The 18908-nt window shown below is 48.1% G+C and overlaps 1 protein-coding gene across 1 annotated transcript in view; it reads left to right on the forward strand.

The window, feature by feature from the left end:
- LOC135236708 (nuclear receptor corepressor 1-like) overlaps positions 1–18908 on the forward strand; it is a 124797-nt gene that overhangs the window by 69400 nt on the left and 36489 nt on the right. The window contains 8 exon segments of the mRNA XM_064303205.1: positions 3429–3606; positions 6926–7083; positions 7284–7401; positions 8018–8101; positions 9072–9172; positions 15147–15318; positions 15937–16062; positions 18248–18331. Of these exon segments, the coding sequence (XP_064159275.1) occupies positions 3429–3606; positions 6926–7083; positions 7284–7401; positions 8018–8101; positions 9072–9172; positions 15147–15318; positions 15937–16062; positions 18248–18331 (1021 nt within the window).

Raw genomic sequence — 18908 nt, forward strand, 5'->3', positions numbered from 1 at the left:
GTGTCTCACTATGTCTCACGCTGTGTCTCACTATGTCTCACACGCTGTGTCTCACTATGTCTCAAGCTGTGTCTCACTATGTCTCACACGCTGTGTCTCATTATGTCTCACGCTGTCTCACTATGTCTCACGCTGTGTCTCACTATGTCTCACACTGTGTCTCACTGTGTCTCTCACGCTGTGTCTCACTGTCTCACGCTGTGTCTCACACGCTGTGTCTCACTGTGTCTCACCTGCTGTGGCTCACTATATCTCATACTGTGTCTCACTATGTCTCACACTGTGTCTCACTATGTCTCACGCTGTGTCTCACGCTGTGTCTCACACTGTGTCTCACTGTGTCTCACACTGTGTCTCACTGTCTCACGCGCTGTGACTCACTGTCTCACGCTGTGGCTCACTGTCTCACGCTGTGTCTCACTCTGTGTCTCATGTGCTGTGGCTCACTGTCTCATGCTGTGTCTCACGCTGTATCTTACGTGCTGTGTCTCACGCTGTGTCTCACACGCTTTCTCACGCTGTGTCTCACGCTGTGTCTCACACACTGTCTCACGCTGTCTCACATGCTGTCTCACGCTGTGTCTCACACGCTTTCTCGTGCTGTGTCTCACGCTGTGTCTCACACGCTGTCTCACGCTGTGTCTCACGCTGTGTCTCACACTGTGTCTCACGCTGTGTCTCACACGCTGTCTCACGCTCTCACACTGTGTCTCACGCTGTGTCTCACACGCTGTCTCACGCTGTCTGACACTGTGTCTCACACGCTGTCTCACGCTGTGCCTCACACTGTGTCTCACGCTGTCTCACACCTGTCTACACGCTGTGTCTCACACTGTGTCTCACGCTGTCTCACGCTGTCTCACACGCTTTCGCTGTCTCCACGCTGTCTCACGCTGTCACCTCCACACGCTGTAGCTGTCTCACACGCTTTCTCACGCTGTGTTCACACACTGCTCACGCTGTCTCACACCTTCGCTTGCTCACGCTGTGTCTCACACTGTCACGTGTGTCTCACGCTGTGTCTCACACGTGTCTCAACGCTTTTCACGCTCACGTGTCTCACGCTGTGTCTCACAGCTGCTCACGCTGTCTCACGTGTCTCACACGCTGTCTCACGCTGTGCCTCACACGCTGTCTACGCTGTCTCACACGTTCACGCTGTGTCCACGCTGTCCTTCACAGTGTGTCTCACGCTGTGTCTCACACGCTGTCTCACGCTGTGTCTCACACGCTGTCTCACGCTCTCACACGCTGTCTCACACGCTGTCTCACGCTGTCTCACACGCTGTCTCACGCTGTCTCACGCTGTCTCACACGCTTCTGCTGTGTCTCACGCTGTCTCACACGCTGTCTCACGCTGTGCCTCACACGCTGTCTCACGCTGTGCCTCACACTGTGTCTCACGCTGTGTCTCACACGCTGTCTCACGCTGTGCCTCACACTGTGTCTCACGCTGTGTCTCACACGCTGTCTCACGCTGTGTCTCACACGCTGTCTCACGCTCTCACACGCTGTCTCACACGCTGTCTCACGCTGTCTCACACGCTTTCTCACATGCTGTCTCACGCTGTCTCACACGCTTTCTCGTGCTGTGTCTCACGCTGTCTCACGCGCTGTCTCACGCTGTGTCTCACACGCTGTCTCACACTGTGTCTCACGCTGTGTCTCACACGCTGTCTCACACTGTCTGACACTGTGTCTCACACGCTGTCTCATGCTGTGTCTCACACTGTCTCACGCTGTGTCTCACACGCTGTCTCACGCTGTGCCTCACACTGTGTCTCACGCTGTGTCTCACACGCTGTCTCACGCTGTGTCTCACGCTGTCTCACCTGTGTCTCTCACGCTGTCTCACACGTCCAGCTGTCTCACACGCTGTCTCACACTGTGTCTCCACCTGTCTCACGCTGTGTCTCACGCTGTCTCACACTGTGTCTCACACGCTGTCTCATGCTGTCTCACACTGTGTCTCACACGCTGTCTCACACTGTGTCTCACACGCTGTCTCACGCTGTCTCACACTGTCTCACACTCTCACACTGTGTCTCACGCTGTGTCTCACACGCTGTCTCACGCTGTCTGACACTGTGTCTCACACGCTGTCTCACGCTGTGCCTCACACTGTGTCTCACGCTGTCTCACACGCTGTCTCACGCTGTGCCTCACACTGTGTCTCACGCTGTGTCTCACACGCTGTCTCACGCTGTGTCTCACACGCTGTCTCACGCTGTCTCACACGCTGTCTCACACGCTTTCTCACGCTGTGTCTCACACGCTGTCTCACGCTGTCTCACACGCTTTCTCACGCTGTGTCTCACACGCTGTCTCACGCTGTCTCACACGCTGTCTCACGCTGTCTCACACGCTCCGTCTGTCCACGCTGTCTCACGCTGTCTCACGCTGTGTCTCACACGCTGTCTCACGCTGTCTCACACTGTGTCTCACGCTGTGTCTCACACGCTGTCTCACACTGTCTGACACTGTGTCTCACACGCTGTCTCATGCTGTGCCTCACACTGTCTCACGCTGTGTCTCACACGCTGTCTCACGCTGTGTCTCATGCTGTCTCACACTGTGTCTCACACGCTGTCTCACGCTGTGTCTCACGGTGTCTCACACTGTGTCTCACACGGTCTCACACTGTCTCACACTGTGTCTCACACACTGTCTCACGCTGTCTCACGCTGTCTCACACTGTGTCTCACGCTGTGTCTCATGCTGTCTCACACTGTGTCTCACACGCTGTCTCACGCTGTGTCTCACGCTGTCTCACACTGTGTCTCACACGGTCTCACGCTGTCTCACACTGTGTCTCACACACTGTCTCACGCTGTCTCACGCTGTCTCACACTGTGTCTCACGCTGTGTCTCACACGCTGTCTCACACTGTGTCTCACACGCTGTCTCACGCTGTGTCTCACGCTGTCTCACACTGTGTCTCACACGCTGTCTCATGCTGTCTCACACTGTGTCTCACACGCTGTCTCACACTGTGTCTCACACGCTGTCTCACGCTGTCTCACACTGTGTCTCACACGCTGTCTCACGCTGTCTCACACTGTCTCACACTGTGTCTCACGCTGTCTCACACGCTTTCTCACGCTGTGTCTCACGCTGTCTCACACGCTGTCTCACGCTGTCTCACGCTGTCTCACACTGTGTCTCACACGCTGTCTCACACTGTGTCTCACACGCTGTCTCACGCTGTCTCACACTGTCTCACACTGTGTCTCACACGCTGTCTCACGCTGTCTCACACGCTTTCTCACGCTGTGTCTCACGCTGTCTCACGCTGTCTCACATGCTGTCTCATGCTGTGCCTCGCACTGTGTCTCACACGCTGTCTCACGCTGTGTCTCACACGCTGTCTCACGCTGTGTTTCACACTGTGTCTCATGCTGTGTCTCACGCGCTGTCTCTCCCCCCAGGCGTCCCTGCCCTTTGATGCTGGCGGTGTGCCTCTGGGCACCCCCATCATTGGCTACGGCATGTTCCAGCAGCAGATCAGAGCCGCGCACGAGTCCGTCCACCAGGGGGAGCCAGAGAGGTGGCCGCCGCACTGCCCCCGAATGTCCACCAGGAGCCCCACTGTACTGGACGGGGAGGGTAAGCCCCTCCGCCAGTATAAAATTACTCAGATTGCCCTGCAGCACACTCAAAACCAACAGGGCAGTGTGTACAGTTCACTCTTGAGCAGGCTTGGAGATGCTTTCAGTACTTTATTAAGACAGAAGTCTCTTCATTTTCAGCAGATGCCTGTGAGGCCTTGCCGTTATCTCCTTATCTTAACGGCGACTCCCTGCCAGCTAGCTCTGACTCATCAGTGACATGTCTCCTGCTGGAAGAGCACAGGGCCTTTCTATGGACTCGTGATTCACGCTGGTTTGGTGATTCTGTCTGACGTGTAGTTAAATATACATTCTTCTCCAGTCGCTTTAATGAGTGGTTTGTGGGAGAGCATTGCAGATACTCATTCAGTGTGTTCAGACTGTGCTCTGTGCCTTTAATGAGGCGTGTATGGGAGAGCATTGCAGATACTCATTCAGTGTGTTCAGACTGTGCTCAGTGGGTATGCTGCTACAGTTGCCTATATATTGTGTGACAAAAACAAATTTCAATAAGAACAAAATGATTAACGCATATGTAGCCGATATCCTTTTTTCTGGGCTTCCAAGGAGTCCCAGACTATGGCTTATATGTCCCGATTGATGCTCTTTATTTTATCTTTTGTAGCCTACATGTATTTGTTGAAACTATCACAAGGTCTCGTTTTGACTCTTAAAGAGATTAGCAGATGATCTTTAGTAGGCATAGCTTCCTCTTCTGCAATATTAGATTGATGTAAAATGATTATGACAACACTTGCTATATTAAAACGTCATTCATAAGCCTTTACAAGTGAGACAATCGATTCGCTTGGCATCGATTGATAAACTTTACAGCACCACAGTGAAGGCCAGCTCCAACTTACGACGTACGTTTGGAAGTGTCCCTTAAGGCAACTGTTAAGATATAGCCTGGGAAACACTCGTAAAAAAAGCGGTTTCCCTTTGAAAGGTATACCTTAGAAACCTTTCGTAAAACGTTAAGGTACATCGAAACTGGGAAACGCAGCCCTGACCTATAGGATGAACAGCCCTCTCCCTCTGACCTATAGGATGAACAGCCCTCGCCCTCTGACCTATAGGATGAACAGCCCTCGCCCTCTGACCTATAGGATGAACAGCCCTCGCCCCCTGACCTATAGGATGAACAGCCCTCGCCCTCTGACCTATAGGATGAACAGCCCTCGCCCTCTGACCTATAGGATGAACAGCCCTCGCCCTCTGACCTATAGGATGAACAGCCCTCGCCCCCTGACCTATAGGAGTAACAGCCCTCTCCCTCTGACCTATAGGATAAACAGCCCTGACCTATAGGATAAACAGCCCTGACCTATAGGATGAACAGCCCTCTCCCTCTGACCTATAGGATGAACAGCCCTCGCCCTCTGACCTATAGGATGAACAGCCCTCGCCCTCTGACCTATAGGATGAACAGCCCTCGCCCCCTGACCTATAGGAGTAACAGCCCTCTCCCTCTGACCTATAGGATAAACAGCCCTCTCCCTCTGACCTATAGGATGAACAGCCTTCACCCCCTGAATATTCAGATTTAAATTCCATGGTAGGGATCAGCTTGTGTGAGTCCCGCAGGATACTAAAGCACCGTTCGTGGCCTCACAATACCCCACAATGCCCCACAATGTCCCACAATGCCCCACAATGCCCCACAATGCCCCAGCGCAGCCCCACAATGTCCTACAATGCCCCACAATGCCCCACAATGCCCCAGCGCAGCCCCACAATGTCCCACAATGTCCCACAATGCCACAGTGCAGCCCCACAATGTCCCACAATGCCCCAGCGCAGCCCCACAATGTCCCACAATGTCCCACAGTGCCCCACAATGCACAACAATGTCCCACAATGTACCACAATGCCCCAGTGCAGCCCCACAATGTCCCACAATGTCCCACAATGTCCCACAATATCCCACAATGTACCAAAATGTCCCACAATGTCCCACAATGTACCACAATGCCCCAGCGCAGCCCCACAATGTCCCAGCGCAGCCCCACAATGTCCCACAATGCCCCACAATGCCCCAGCGCAGCCCCACAATGTCCCACAATGCCCTAGCGCAGCCCCACAATGCCCCACAATGCCCCAGCGCAGCCCCACAATGCCCCACAATGCCCCACAATGCCCCAGCGCAGCCCCACAATGTCCCACAATGCCCCAGCGCAGCCCCACAATGTCCCAGCGCAGCCCCACAATGTCCCAGCGCAGCCCCACAATGTCCCACAATGCCCCACAATGCCCCACAGTGCCCCAGCGCAGCCCCACAATGTCCCACAATGCCCCAGCGCAGCCCCACAATGCCCCACAATGCCCCAGCACACCCCACAATGTCCCACAATGCCCCAGTGCAGCCCCACAATGTCCCAGCGCAGCCCCACAATGTCCCACAATGCCCCAGCGCAGCCCCACAATGTCCCACAATGTACCAGTGAAGCCCCACAATGCCCCACAATGCCCCACAATGCCCCACAATGCCACAGCGCAGCCCCACAATGTCCCAAAATGCCCCAGCACAGCCCCACATGCCCACAATGCCCACATGAGCCCCACATGCCCACAATGCCCAGCAGCCCACATGTCCCACAATGCCCCAGCACAGCCCCGCAATGTCCCACAATTCCCCAGTGCAGCCCCACAATGTCCCACAATGCCCCAGTGCAGCCCCACGATGTCCCACAATGCCCCAGCGCAGCCCCACAATGTCCCACAATTCCCCAGCGCAGCCCCACAATGTCCCACAATTCCCCAGTGCAGCCCCACAATGTCCCACAATGCCCCAGTGCAGCCCCACAATGCCTCACGGCTGCGGGTGCATGGCCCTGCTGCCCGTCTGCCTCTGTTTGACCTCCTCAGTGCTAACGACCTGACAGAGGACACTCTTCCCTTCCATGGCAGCGTCTGTGTAGTGCGAGTCTCTGAATCACTTGACATGTTTAATCATTTGTTGAGTGGCCTCTTTTTTCAAGCTGCTTTTGTTCTGAAAGCCTGTTTTACTCCCTCTGCCCTCTCGTTTCCTCTGCACTGGTTGAATCATAAACAAGCCACACAGTGTAACTCCAGATGGCCAAATGGTTTTCTTTAATTAATCCCATTGAAGTAGAAACAATGAAGGAAATGAAAATGAAGCCACCACCCAGACAGGAAAAGCAGGGCCAGCAAGCCGTAGCAGGCACAAGATGGCTGCACCTTGTAGATGCTGGCACGGGTGCACCTGATTACCTGGACCAAGAAAAGAAATGAGCAGAATAGACAGGAGGTGTCAGCGAAGCTCATAATGGACTCTTCCTCACTCCTCCCTGCAGATCCTAACCAGGCAGTCCCGAACCCCGCCCACACGACCCACACCCCCCTCTCCAGGCACGGTCAGCGCCCCACCAACATTCCGTCCCCTCCCCCCCTCATCCCGTCGGCCAAACTACCCGACAAGCCGTCTTTCATCCAGGGGGGGTCCATCTCCCAGGTGAGGACGGGGGTTATGAGGAGGTAAACTGGCTGCTTTCTCTGTGGTGTGTGTGTGTGAGTGTTTCTTCACCCCGGTGACGTCGTGTCCCCGATGTCCCGCCGCCGCTGCTGGACTCTTTCTGTGGCAGGGCTTCTGGAGTCGGGCCACAGTCTTTCCCCTGCTTTCTTTTTGGGGTTTTCACGTTCTCTCTGTTTCAGGGAACTCCTGGCACGTACCTGCCATCCCACAGCCAAGCTGCGTACGGTCAGGAGGCAGCCAGGACCGCAGCGGGGTCTATATCACTGGGGCTGCCAAGACTGCCGGATCCCGCCACAGGTGGGGGGGGGGGGGGCGCTGCTGTGATTTGGCTGTCTGGAGCCAGATTAAATGGCCACTCATAGCACAGGGACAGTGATTAAATGGCCCCTCACAGCCCAGGGAAGTGATTAAATGGCCCCTCACAGCACAGGGAAGTGATTAAATGGCCCCTCACAGCACAGGGAAGTGATTAAATGGCCCCTCACAGCACAGGGAAGTGATTAAATGGCCCCTCACAGCACAGGGAAGTGATTAAATGGCCCCTCACAGCACAGGAACAGTGATTAAATGGCCCCTCACAGCCAGGGAAGTGATTAAATGGCCCCTCACAGCCCAGGGAAGTGATTAAATGGCCCACAGCCCGGAGTGATTAAATGGCCCCTCACAGCACAGGGAAGTGATTAAATGGCCCCTCACAGCACAGGGAAGTGATTAAATGGCCCCTCACAGCACAGGGAAGTGATTAAATGGCCCCTCACAGCACAGGGAGGGTGATTCATTGCTTTGAATTTTCAGTGTCATTAGAGTTAATGATGTGAAGTGACCTCATCAGTGTGATAGCGGCTGTAGTTTTACTGGCGCTGTGGAGCCTGGGGCTGTGACAGCAGGGCTGCTTCTCTCTGTGTTCCTGCAGTGTCTTACGCCAGGCTGGAGGAGAGCTTGCACACAGAGGGGTTCCTCTCCCTCACCCGTGTCCAGTACGAGGGCATGGCCAGGGGTATGTCTCTTCTAATCCTAACCCCAAACTGCTTTAGTTAGTGTCCACAGTGTGTGTGTATGTGTGTGTGTGCGTGTCTGTGTATGTGTGTGCGTGCGTGTGTGTGTACGTGCGCGCTTATGCGTGTGTCTGTGTGCCGTGTGTGTGCGTTTGTGTGTGTGTGTATTTGTGTGTTGTGTGCTTGTGTGTGTGTATTCGTGTTTGCATGTGTCGCGTGTGTGTGTATGTGTATTTGTGTGTGCCGTGTGCGTGTGTGTATGTGCGTTTGTGTGTGAGTGTGTGTGTGCATGTGTATTTGTGCATTTGTATATGTGTATGTGTGTGTGTGTGCATGCGCGCCCACACGTGTGCGTGTATGTGTATGTGTGCGTGTGTGTGTGCATGTGCGTGTATTTGTATGTGCGTGCCACGTGTGTGTGTGTGCCGTATGTGTGTGTGTGTGTGTGTGTGTGTGTGCGCGTATAGGTGTATGTTTTTGTGTGTCAGTGGTACTTTGTCCTGGTTTGATTGATGCATTTTAAGAAAGATTAATTTTATAAAGCACTCGGAGGGGGGTGAGGGAGACCCCCATCACTCTTATTTATGCAGACCCACAGCAAGAAGTAGCTGGGTGACTAAAGAGCCAATGTCAGTGCCCTTAAACTTTTTCAACTTTTTCATCTTTGAGAGACAAATATCAGAGAAAGAACCCCCCCCCCCCAATGCACCCCTTAACAATCCTGAACAGAATCCTTTTCCTGTTTGTTGTGGGAAAAGAATAATGCCACTGAATGTACAGTAACAGAATAATAGTGTTAATTCTGCCTTTGTGAACTAGTGTTTTACAACTGTACAGTTGCGATGGTAGCGAGATAGATTTTTCCCAGGCCGGTTTGCGCCTCACTTTACCACAACTTACAACGTCTTGCAACGTTCCTCGGTCCAGGCGCCTGACCTTCCCCGCCCCTCAATGTGTTGCCTGTGTGTGCAGGAAACCCTACGTCTGCTGCTCAGGACGGGAGCGTAACCATGGGAACTCCTGCCAAAGTGTCCTCCGAGGCCCCGCCCTTCCGCACCGGCTCCATCACGCAGGTACATGACTATCACCAAGAGCGGTCAGGCTCACGATACGCTGGCGTCGCCATCTTGTGCAGGGGAAAACCTGAAACCACAACTGCATATTTGTTATTTTATTATTCCAATTATGAGCCACACTGCACAGTAGTGGGTATAATGTATTACAGAGCCATTACCATTTACCATTTGGCGTAGAGGTATATCACTCACTGAGGCCTGTTATGAATAGCTAGAATAACTGGAAACCAGCACACCCCACCCCGTGTAAAAAAGCCAGCTAACTAAACCACTTTCTGATTTTTAGATGAGGACTCAAGGACTAACGCAGGCTACGTCTGGGGTAGACTCTTACTGGAGATGCCTGGAGATGCCAGGACTAGGGCAGGTCACGTCTGGGATAGACTCTTACGGGAGATGCCAGGACTAGGGCAGGTCACGTCTGGGATAGACTCTTACGGGAGATGCCAGGACTAGCACAGGCCAGTCTGGGATATTATTTACTGGAGAGCCAGGACTGGCAGTCACGTGGGATAGACTTTACGAGGATTCCAGGGCTAGCAGGCCATTCTGGGATGACTCTTACTGGAGATGCCAGGACTAGGCAGGCCACGTTGGGATAGACTCTTACGGGAGATGCCAGGACTAGCACAGGCCACGTCTGGGATAGACTCTTACTGGAGATGCCAGGACTAGGGCAGGCCACGTCTGGGATAGACTCTTACTGGAGATGCCAGGACTAGGGCAGGCCACGTCTGGGATAGACTCTTACTGGAGATGCCAGGACTAGGGCAGGCCACGTCTGGGATAGACTCTTACTGGAGATGCCAGGACTAGGGCAGGCCACGTCTGGGATAGACTCTTACTGGAGATGCCAGGACTAGGGCAGGCCACGTCTGGGATAGACTCTTACTGGAGATGCCAGGACTAGCACAGGCCACGTCTGGGATAGACTCTTACTGGAGATGCCAGGACTAGGGGAGGCCACGTCTGGGATAGACTCTTACTGGAGATGCCAGGACTAGCACAGGCCACGTCTGGGATAGACTCTTACTGGAGATGCCAGGACTAGCACAGGCCATGTCTGGGATAGACTCTTACTGGAGATGCCAGGACTAGGGCAGGCCACGTCTGGGATAGACTCTTACTGGAGATGCCAGGACTAGCACAGGCCACGTCTGGGATAGACTCTTACTGGAGATGCCAGGACTAGTGCAGGCCACGTCTGGGATAGACTCTTACTGGAGATGCCAGGACTAGGGCAGGCCACGTCTGGGATAGACTCTTACTGGAGATGCCAGGACTAGCACAGGCCATGTCTGGGATAGACTCTTACTGGAGATGCCAGGACTAGGGCAGGCCACGTCTGGGATAGACTCTTACTGGAGATGCCAGGACTAGGGGAGGCCACATCTGGGATAGACTCTTACTGGAGATGCCAGGACTAGGGCAGGCCACGTCTGGGGTAGACTCTTCCTGGAGATGCCAGGACTAGTAGTCTGAAGACACATCTCTTTAGACTCTACCTTGAGAATCTTTAACACTATACTCCTCTGCAGGGCTAATCAACTGTCACTGTCATGTTGCACTTGCACTTGTTGCACTTAATTTTCTTCTTGATGTTGTAGTTGTTTATCATATCTCTTGTAATCATGCCTCACTTCTAGTTTATGACTTGCCACGTCGGCATAAACCCGTAAGTAAAATGAAAAGGAGCGGTTTAATCCATGGCAAACGACAAAGACATTGCATTTTTAAACCACATGTCTATACAAACAAGCGATCAACATGGCTGCCTCTCTTAATCACCTGCGGGATATTGTTTCTCCTTCCTATGGTGTATGGACATGTGGACCCATGCAAGTAAAAGACTCGGCAATGAATACTTTGCTGCAACTTTTTCCAATCAATTACAGACTGAATAAGTTTGGCTATGGCTACTATGTAATTTTTTCTCATATACTTAATAATGGCTTTGCACAAATCTACACAAAGAGATCGAATTCGACCAAACAAACCTACTGGAGTAAAAAACCGAAGTGGGTCAATGCAGTGGTTATTCATCTTTCAATTTTATTATTAGCGGGCAATATTCAATTAAATCCTGGCCCCATCGGTTCTCCAACCTTAGGCCAAACGACAAACTCTCCAAAACATTTGAAGAAGACATTATATTCACAATGTACGGATCTGCAGTGGACGGAGGGTGTGGAATACGCTCGGCGGTGTGCTCCTGTGTCCGCATGCGTGGAGATGGTGCTGGGAAGCAGTAAGCTGGAGTGGGAACACGGTGAGACAGATTGTGCGGTTGTCCCGGGGGACACGGATCCTGTCGTCCTCGGCACTGGGGGTGCCGCGCGTGGAACTCTGGTTGCCACTGGATGATGTGGATTTTTCCAGGTGCATAGGACACCCAAGCGCTTGTGAGCCCGTTGACAGGTGGAGTCATCGGTGCCTGGCAACGGTCGGTGCTTCTCAAGGATTCCCCAGCAGTTTTCCCATTGAACCGGATTTAAAATCAAAATCAAAACTGAGTTCTAAATCTAATCGGAACTGCGCCGCTGTGATTAAATAAATGCAGAATTCATTTTTTCAAACAGTTAATCATGCTAAGGTCATTTGGGATCATAAGACAAAGCCCAAAGTTGTCTTTGGTGGACATTTAAATGTTAGAAGTCTATTGCCTAAGTGTGATGAAATCAAAACACTGCTGATGGACTCAAATCTTGATTTTTTATGTCTTACTGAAATGTGGCTCCATAACAAGGTTTTAACTAGTTTGATTGATGTACCCGGGTATCAATGCTTTAAGTAGGATAGGACTGTTGGTAGAGGAGGTGGGGTATTGATTTATATAAGAGACTCATTTTAGTGTACTGAAGTTGAATTGGGCCACGATGTGACAATTGAATGTCTTGGTCTAAACGTTTATTTATCGCAGCAAATGCATTTTCCTATTTTGGTTTTATATAATCCCCCTGCATATGTAGTGCATTTTATCATTCTCTAGAAAGGATGCTTAAAATAGTTACAAACAAAGCAGAAGTAATGATCTTTGGTGATTTTAATATTAATTGGTCTGACAAAACCAATAGAAAGAAACTCAAAGCTGTAATGTCGAAATTTGATTTTAGCCAGATGGTTAAAGGCGCTACGCGTATCACCAGAACCACACAGTCATCCATTGATTTGATCTTCACAAATAGAGAGGAGCGTGTTATTAAGACTTACAATCTAATAACAGGATTGTCCGACCACAATATGATTCTTGCCGCAAGAAAACTAACGAAGAAGCGCTTCCCCAATTATCATCTAAAAAATCTGAGACAGTTATACCGAAACAGAATCTGTCAATCCTTAAGGGTGAACTGGAGAGAGTGACATGGGAGAATGTCGTGAATAGCAGCGACCCGAATACATGTTGTAATGAATTAATGACTACCGTTGGAAAAATTGTTGGTAAGTTTTTTTAAAACACGCAAATATTCTAATAGAAAAAGATCTCTGCCCTGGGTTAATGCATTGATTCGAAAACTGATGAAACGGAGAGATTTCACACTTAAAACCTTTTTAAAGAGTTGTTCCAGTACTGATATGGTCTTATATAAGGGGCTAAGAAACTGGGTTATAAAAGAATTAAGAAATGCAAAAGCTACCTATTACATATCGGTGATTAGAGAAGCGAAAGGAAATAATAACTTAATTTGGAAACAAATAAATAGTCTGATTAAACCAGAGGGTGTAACCAGGAGTATGATACAAGTGCTCAAAGTTGGGGATCAACTGATCATGGATAGTGGACGTATTGCAAATGAATTTAATAACTTTTTTTATAAGGTCAGTTGAAGAGCTTGCCAGTAATTTAGATAATTTAAAAAAACTAGGTTACGATACACAAAGGCTTGATACAAATTTGTTTGTATTACATGCAATTGATCGTGTGGTAGTTCTTAACACAATTGAAAAATTTACCACTGCGTATTCAAAAGATCTTTATGATCTGGACGTTGCATTTTTAAAAGAACATCGTAGTATTTTAGCAGAACCACTCACTCACTTAATAAATATACCTATAGAGAGTGGAAAGTTCCCCGAAGGATGGAAACAAGCAAGAGTGATACCTATTTTTAAGTCTGGAGCAGCTGACCATGCAAGTAATTATAGACCAATCAGTATTCTCCCAGTATTATCCAAAGTATTAGAAAAGGTTGTCGCCATGCAATTGATGGATTATTTAGAAACAAACCAAATTTTGCACCCACTACAATTTGGATTTCGCCCTAAACATTCAACTGAGAGTGCAACTTGCTTCCTTTTGGAAAAACTAAAATACTTTATAGACAAAGGTGAGCTGGTGGGGGCAGTTTTTCTGGACCTTAAAAAAGCATTTGATACTGTAAATCATAGAATTCTTATGTCTAAATTATCCAAATTAAATTTTTCCGGAAAAGCATTGTCTTGGTTTGAGTCTTATCTCCAGGACCGTCAACAGTGCGTCGTGGTTAATAATAATAAATCTTCATTCTTGGATAATAAAATGGGAGTTCCACAGGGATCTGTACTCGGACCCCTGCTCTTTAGTTTATATATAAATGATCTTCCGGACTCATGTAATGGAGCTGGTCTCCAGATGTACGCTGATGACACTGTCATATATGTGTCTGGTAAGTCTACCAATGCACTTACTTTACAGTTGACAGAACATCTAAAATCAATAGCAACATGGCTGGATACTTCCTGTTTGACACTTAATGTCAAAAAAACTGTGTCTATATGCTTTTCGTCCAGGAGACGGCCCACGCCAGATGAACTACATATTAACATCAAAGACAAACCAGTTAAACAGGTGACAGAAGTGAAATATTTAGGTCTTATACTGGATCCCCAACTGAAATTTGACAAGCATGTCAAAAAATTGAGTAGAACTGTAAAAGTCAATTTGTACTCATTTAGACTAATCAGAAACTGTTTGCCATTTGACACTGCAAAGTTGTACATGCACTCTGATTTTTTCGCATTTTAGTTGTTGTGTTGCCTCTTGGTCGCAAGCATGCCCCTCGGTTATCAAACCATTAGAAAGGCTCTATAATCGTGCAGTAAAAATACTAGACAAAAAGGCGATAAGATTTCACCATTGTCACGTTCTAAAAAAACTGCATGTTTTAAGTTATGATAACTTTGTTAAGTTTGCCAATGCCAAACTTACTTTTAAATGCCTACATGATATGGGTCCAACATGTCTTAGTGACATGGTGAAATGTTTGCAGGATTTTGGTCTCACCACTAGGGGCGCAACTGTGGGGAACTGTAAAGTTCCATATTGAAAAACTTCTTTTGGCTGGACAGCCTTTTCTATTAAGGGAGTTGGCACCTGGAATTCTTTACCTGTGCACTTTAAAACCGACCATAACTTTGAGCATTTTAAGTATAAACTGAAGCAATTTTTAAAATTCACCCAGTCGTGTAGTCATATGTGATTATAAATTTCTAGGTTTTTATTAGATTTTATGATATCTTTACTCAATTTTAATGTATTTAATAATGCTGTAGTAGTTTATTGTATGTGTTTTATGATTATATGATTTTGTGCTGTATGTGTATGTGTTTGAAAAGCCCAGCTAGGGACAAGCATCGGAAATGAGCATATGCTATAAATGCTGTGATACATTGCATTGGTTATTGTTTGTCAATACACTGTTTGTCAATACACAATACAATACAATGTATCTGTCCCTATCAAATAAACATTAAATAAATAAATAAATAAATAAACTTTAAGAACTTAGCCTGTGCTTATTGTGTGAACTAGACTTGATATTGATGGCTATGGATAACTGATACCCTATTGGCCCTGTGTTCTGTAGATCTTCCTGTGATCTTTGGTATGCACTTTGTATTGTATATTGCTTTGGTTTAGCTGCATCTACCAAATGTAATGTAATGTAATGGCTGATATTGAGCAGTCTTGCCTGGGGTTTGTGCCCCTGTGTAGGGGACACCAGCCCTGTCACAGCCAGGCGTGGCGGCAGACGTCCTGTTGAAGGGCACCATCACCAAACTGGCCACGGAGGACCATTGCAACCCCGAGAGATCCAGGGGCGAGGCCTTCTCCAAGGGTCAGGTCATCTTCGAGGGCGAGAGCGGGCACATCCTGTCTTATACCTGTGAGCACATTGCTGTTGCTGTCCCATGTCTCCCTGTTATTTTAGCTTTGCACACCCAGTCTGAACAGGAGAGAAATATTGTCAAATGACCTGCTCACGTGTCCTAATAATACTGTTGTTATTGCTGACAATAAGGATCATATTTATTTGACCTTTATGCTGTACTGCATGCAGTATTAGAAAGTTATTTATAATACTACAATAACACCTGATAGTTTTAGAATTTTAATATTAAAAAAGTTTTAAAGTTTTAGTATCAGACAATTTGAGTAATCATTCTGTGGTTTTAGAATACGTGGTCAGTATTTGAACAGGTAGTTCTAAACGTTTTGGGCTACATGAGTTTCCCCCATTTGCCTGAGCATACTTGTATGTTGCTCATCTTTTTAAAATGTCTAATCAAAAATGGTGTGCAGGGCAGTTTTGCTTTAAATCTATTCTGATAGACCCATTACCCTTTGAAAAGTAGGTTTTTGGAATGTTTTTTTTCTAACTCAGTGTTCTAGAACTGCTATTTTCTATTTTCAGTAGTGATTGTTTCATCAGCATTAGAATGTCCAGTTGAGACCTCACACCTTAAAGGGTTAAATTAGCATGGGTAAATCCTCTTCCCCAAAGCCATGAAGAATCCCAAGGAGGACATCAGGAGCCCTCGGGGGGGAGGAGAGCTCAAGCGGACCCATGACATGATGGAGGGTTGGATGACCGCAGGGCCTGCTCTCAGGGAGGCTGCTCTTTATGAAGGTACTGCGACCTGCTAGCTGGGAGTTCAGGACTGTCCCTGTCCTCAGAGAAATGCTTCTGCAGCTACCCCAGAAATGTTGGTTGTAGTTATGTCTGTAAAGATATTTTTAATTTAAAATATTGAAGCAAAAACCACTTATCCAAAAAAATAATTATGTAAAATTTTAAAAAGCAAAGCAAGAAGCTGATTATGGAAAAAGCTCTTCTTTTTAGCATGTTCAAGCAAATAGCATGAAGTGCCCCAGCAGCTTTTTTAATGAATGAAGTGTGTGAATGTTTTACTACACATCAATGCAAACATGCACTCATTCAGGAAAGGGTGCTCACACAAGCGCAGACTAGGCCCAATAGCCTTGTCATCTGTCTAGGCTGTAGGCCTGTCTCTGCCAGTCCAGTGGGATGCAGTGGACTTAACCTCTTCAGGGTAGGACAGGGTTAAGTCTGCTAGTCTTCCTCAGGTTAGCTCTTATTTACAAGGTAGGTATCCTGCCCTGCCAGTTATTGGCAGCTGTGTGGCATTGTCATAAAATTCCTGAGGGTCCAGGCTGCTCACGGCACCAAGGGCCAGAGGACCGGAGGAGTGAGTGCTTTTGCTGCTGTTCTGTTCGCACTGGTACATGTAGCAAAGCGGTACTGTAGCCTCACACTGGTACATGTAGCAAAGCGGTACTGTAGCCTCACACTGGTACATGTAGCAAAGCGGTACTGTAGCCTCACACTGGTACATGTAGCAAAGCGGTACTGTAGCCTCACACTGGTACATGTGGCAAAGCGGTACTGTAGCCTCACACTGGTACATGTAGCAAAGCGGTACTGTAGCCTCACACTGGTACATGTAGCAAAGCGGTACTGTAGCCTCACACTGGTACATGTAGAGCGGTACGTAGCCTCACACTGGTACATGTGGCAAAGCAGTACTGTAGCCTCACACTGGTACATGTAGCAAGCGTACTGTAGCCTCAACTGGACATGTAGCAAAGCGTATGTAGCCTCACACTGGTACATGTGGCAAAGCGTACTGTAGCCTCACATGGTACATGCAAAGCGTACTGTAGCCTCACACTGGTACATGTAGCAAAGCGGTACTGTAGCCTCACACTGGTACATGTAGCAAAGCAGTACTGTAGCCTCACACTGGTACATGTGGCAAAGCGGTACTGTAGCCTCACACTGGTACATGTAGCAAAGCGGTATTGTGACCTCACACTGGTACATGTGGCAAAGCGGTACTGTAGCCTCACACTGGTACATGTAGCAAAGCGGTATTGTGACCTCACACTGGTACATGTAGCAAAGCGGTACTGTAGCCTCACACTGATACATGTAGCAAAGCGTTATTGTGACCTCACACTGGTACATGTAGCAAAGCGGTACTGTAGCCTCACACTGGGGAGATAATGTGAGTTCAACTTGAGCTACTAATGTTTACCTTGATATTCTAAACATACATTATATGACCACAAGTATCTGGACACCCCTTGGTCTCGGGCTGTTGTGCATGGTTTGGGCTAGGCCCCTTAGTTCCATTGAAGGTAAATATTAATGCTACAGCATACAATCACATTCTAGATTCTGTAAATTTGAATGGCTTCTTAAGAACGTTCCAAATTCTTTGCATTAAACATAAACAGACATGGCGACGAGAGAGTTTGTACTCACTGTATCGATAAGTTAGCTAACGTTAACTTACTGAGAGCATTTGAAGTATCCGCACTCACTCCTGCACTCACTCCCTCTTGACAGGAGTCTTGTTGCTGAGTGGTTTCGTTGCCTCTTACAGAAAAAGGCATTAACGTTAGCTACATTAGGTCAAAATAGCTAACGTACATAAAAATACTGATAACTAACGTTAACTGTTAGCTAGCTCACACTTAACGGCATCTTCAATTGAAATCCCCATCTGGGAACACATTTTCCTCAGTCCAGCGTCCATTTTTGTTCACCGCAAACTACCTTTTCAGACCGTTCGCTTATGTTTGCAAACGATTGCGGCGAACACACAGCTAACGGAAAAAAGTTTGAAATAGTTCGCGAACGTTCGCCTTGTTCGCTGAATTTGAACGCACCTCTGGTGTGTTCACTGAGTGTTGTGCTCCCCTAGGGTTAGATTTGGCTCCGTGGACAGGGGTGTTGAATGTGCTCACGGTGCTGGTGTGAGCTCTGAGCGTTGTGGTTCCTGCTGTAGGTTTGGTAAGCCGGGCCATGCCGAAAGACTCTTCCCACTCTGACCCCACAGACAGAGTGCCGCTCCCGGGATCCATCATGCAAGGTACTGCGTCTCCCATCGGATTCCTCCTTTAAGCTCTGCTTTCTTCAACTCTGCTCATTTTTTCTTTTCATATACCAATATTTGTCCACTTTTATATCCATGAAGTCACTACCCACGTGCTGGTGATTGTCAGTGTTTAAAATGGAATAAAGCCCTTAGAATTCAGGCTGTGGGCACCAGTAGAAATTTAAGTAAAGAAATTGCCTTTGCTAACAGGTTAAAATGACAAGGAAAATGCTGTTGTAAAATGCACCAGAACAGTTGAATTTTACAAGCCCTGTACTATCAAATAAATTGAGCCCCAGTAGCTACAGTACCTTTTGTATATTCTTTAAGTTTTCAGAATGTACGCTAGTGAAAGACCAGTTGGTATAATCCCTACAGTGTTTGTAAATTGAACACATCAAAACGTTGTAAGAAACTCTTTAGATACACCAAACAGCGGAAGATTCTGTGTGGCAAAGGAATGTGTGTAGTCTTACTGGACTACCGGTGCTACTGGAACGGGATAAATTTAATGTTATCTCCGTTATCTGACTCCAGTATTATGTTTTAACCTTTCCTCTGTGCTAACAGT

The sequence above is a fragment of the Anguilla rostrata genome, chromosome 12 (genome assembly GCF_018555375.3).
Source record: "Anguilla rostrata isolate EN2019 chromosome 12, ASM1855537v3, whole genome shotgun sequence".
Taxonomy (NCBI): Eukaryota; Metazoa; Chordata; class Actinopteri; order Anguilliformes; family Anguillidae; genus Anguilla; species Anguilla rostrata.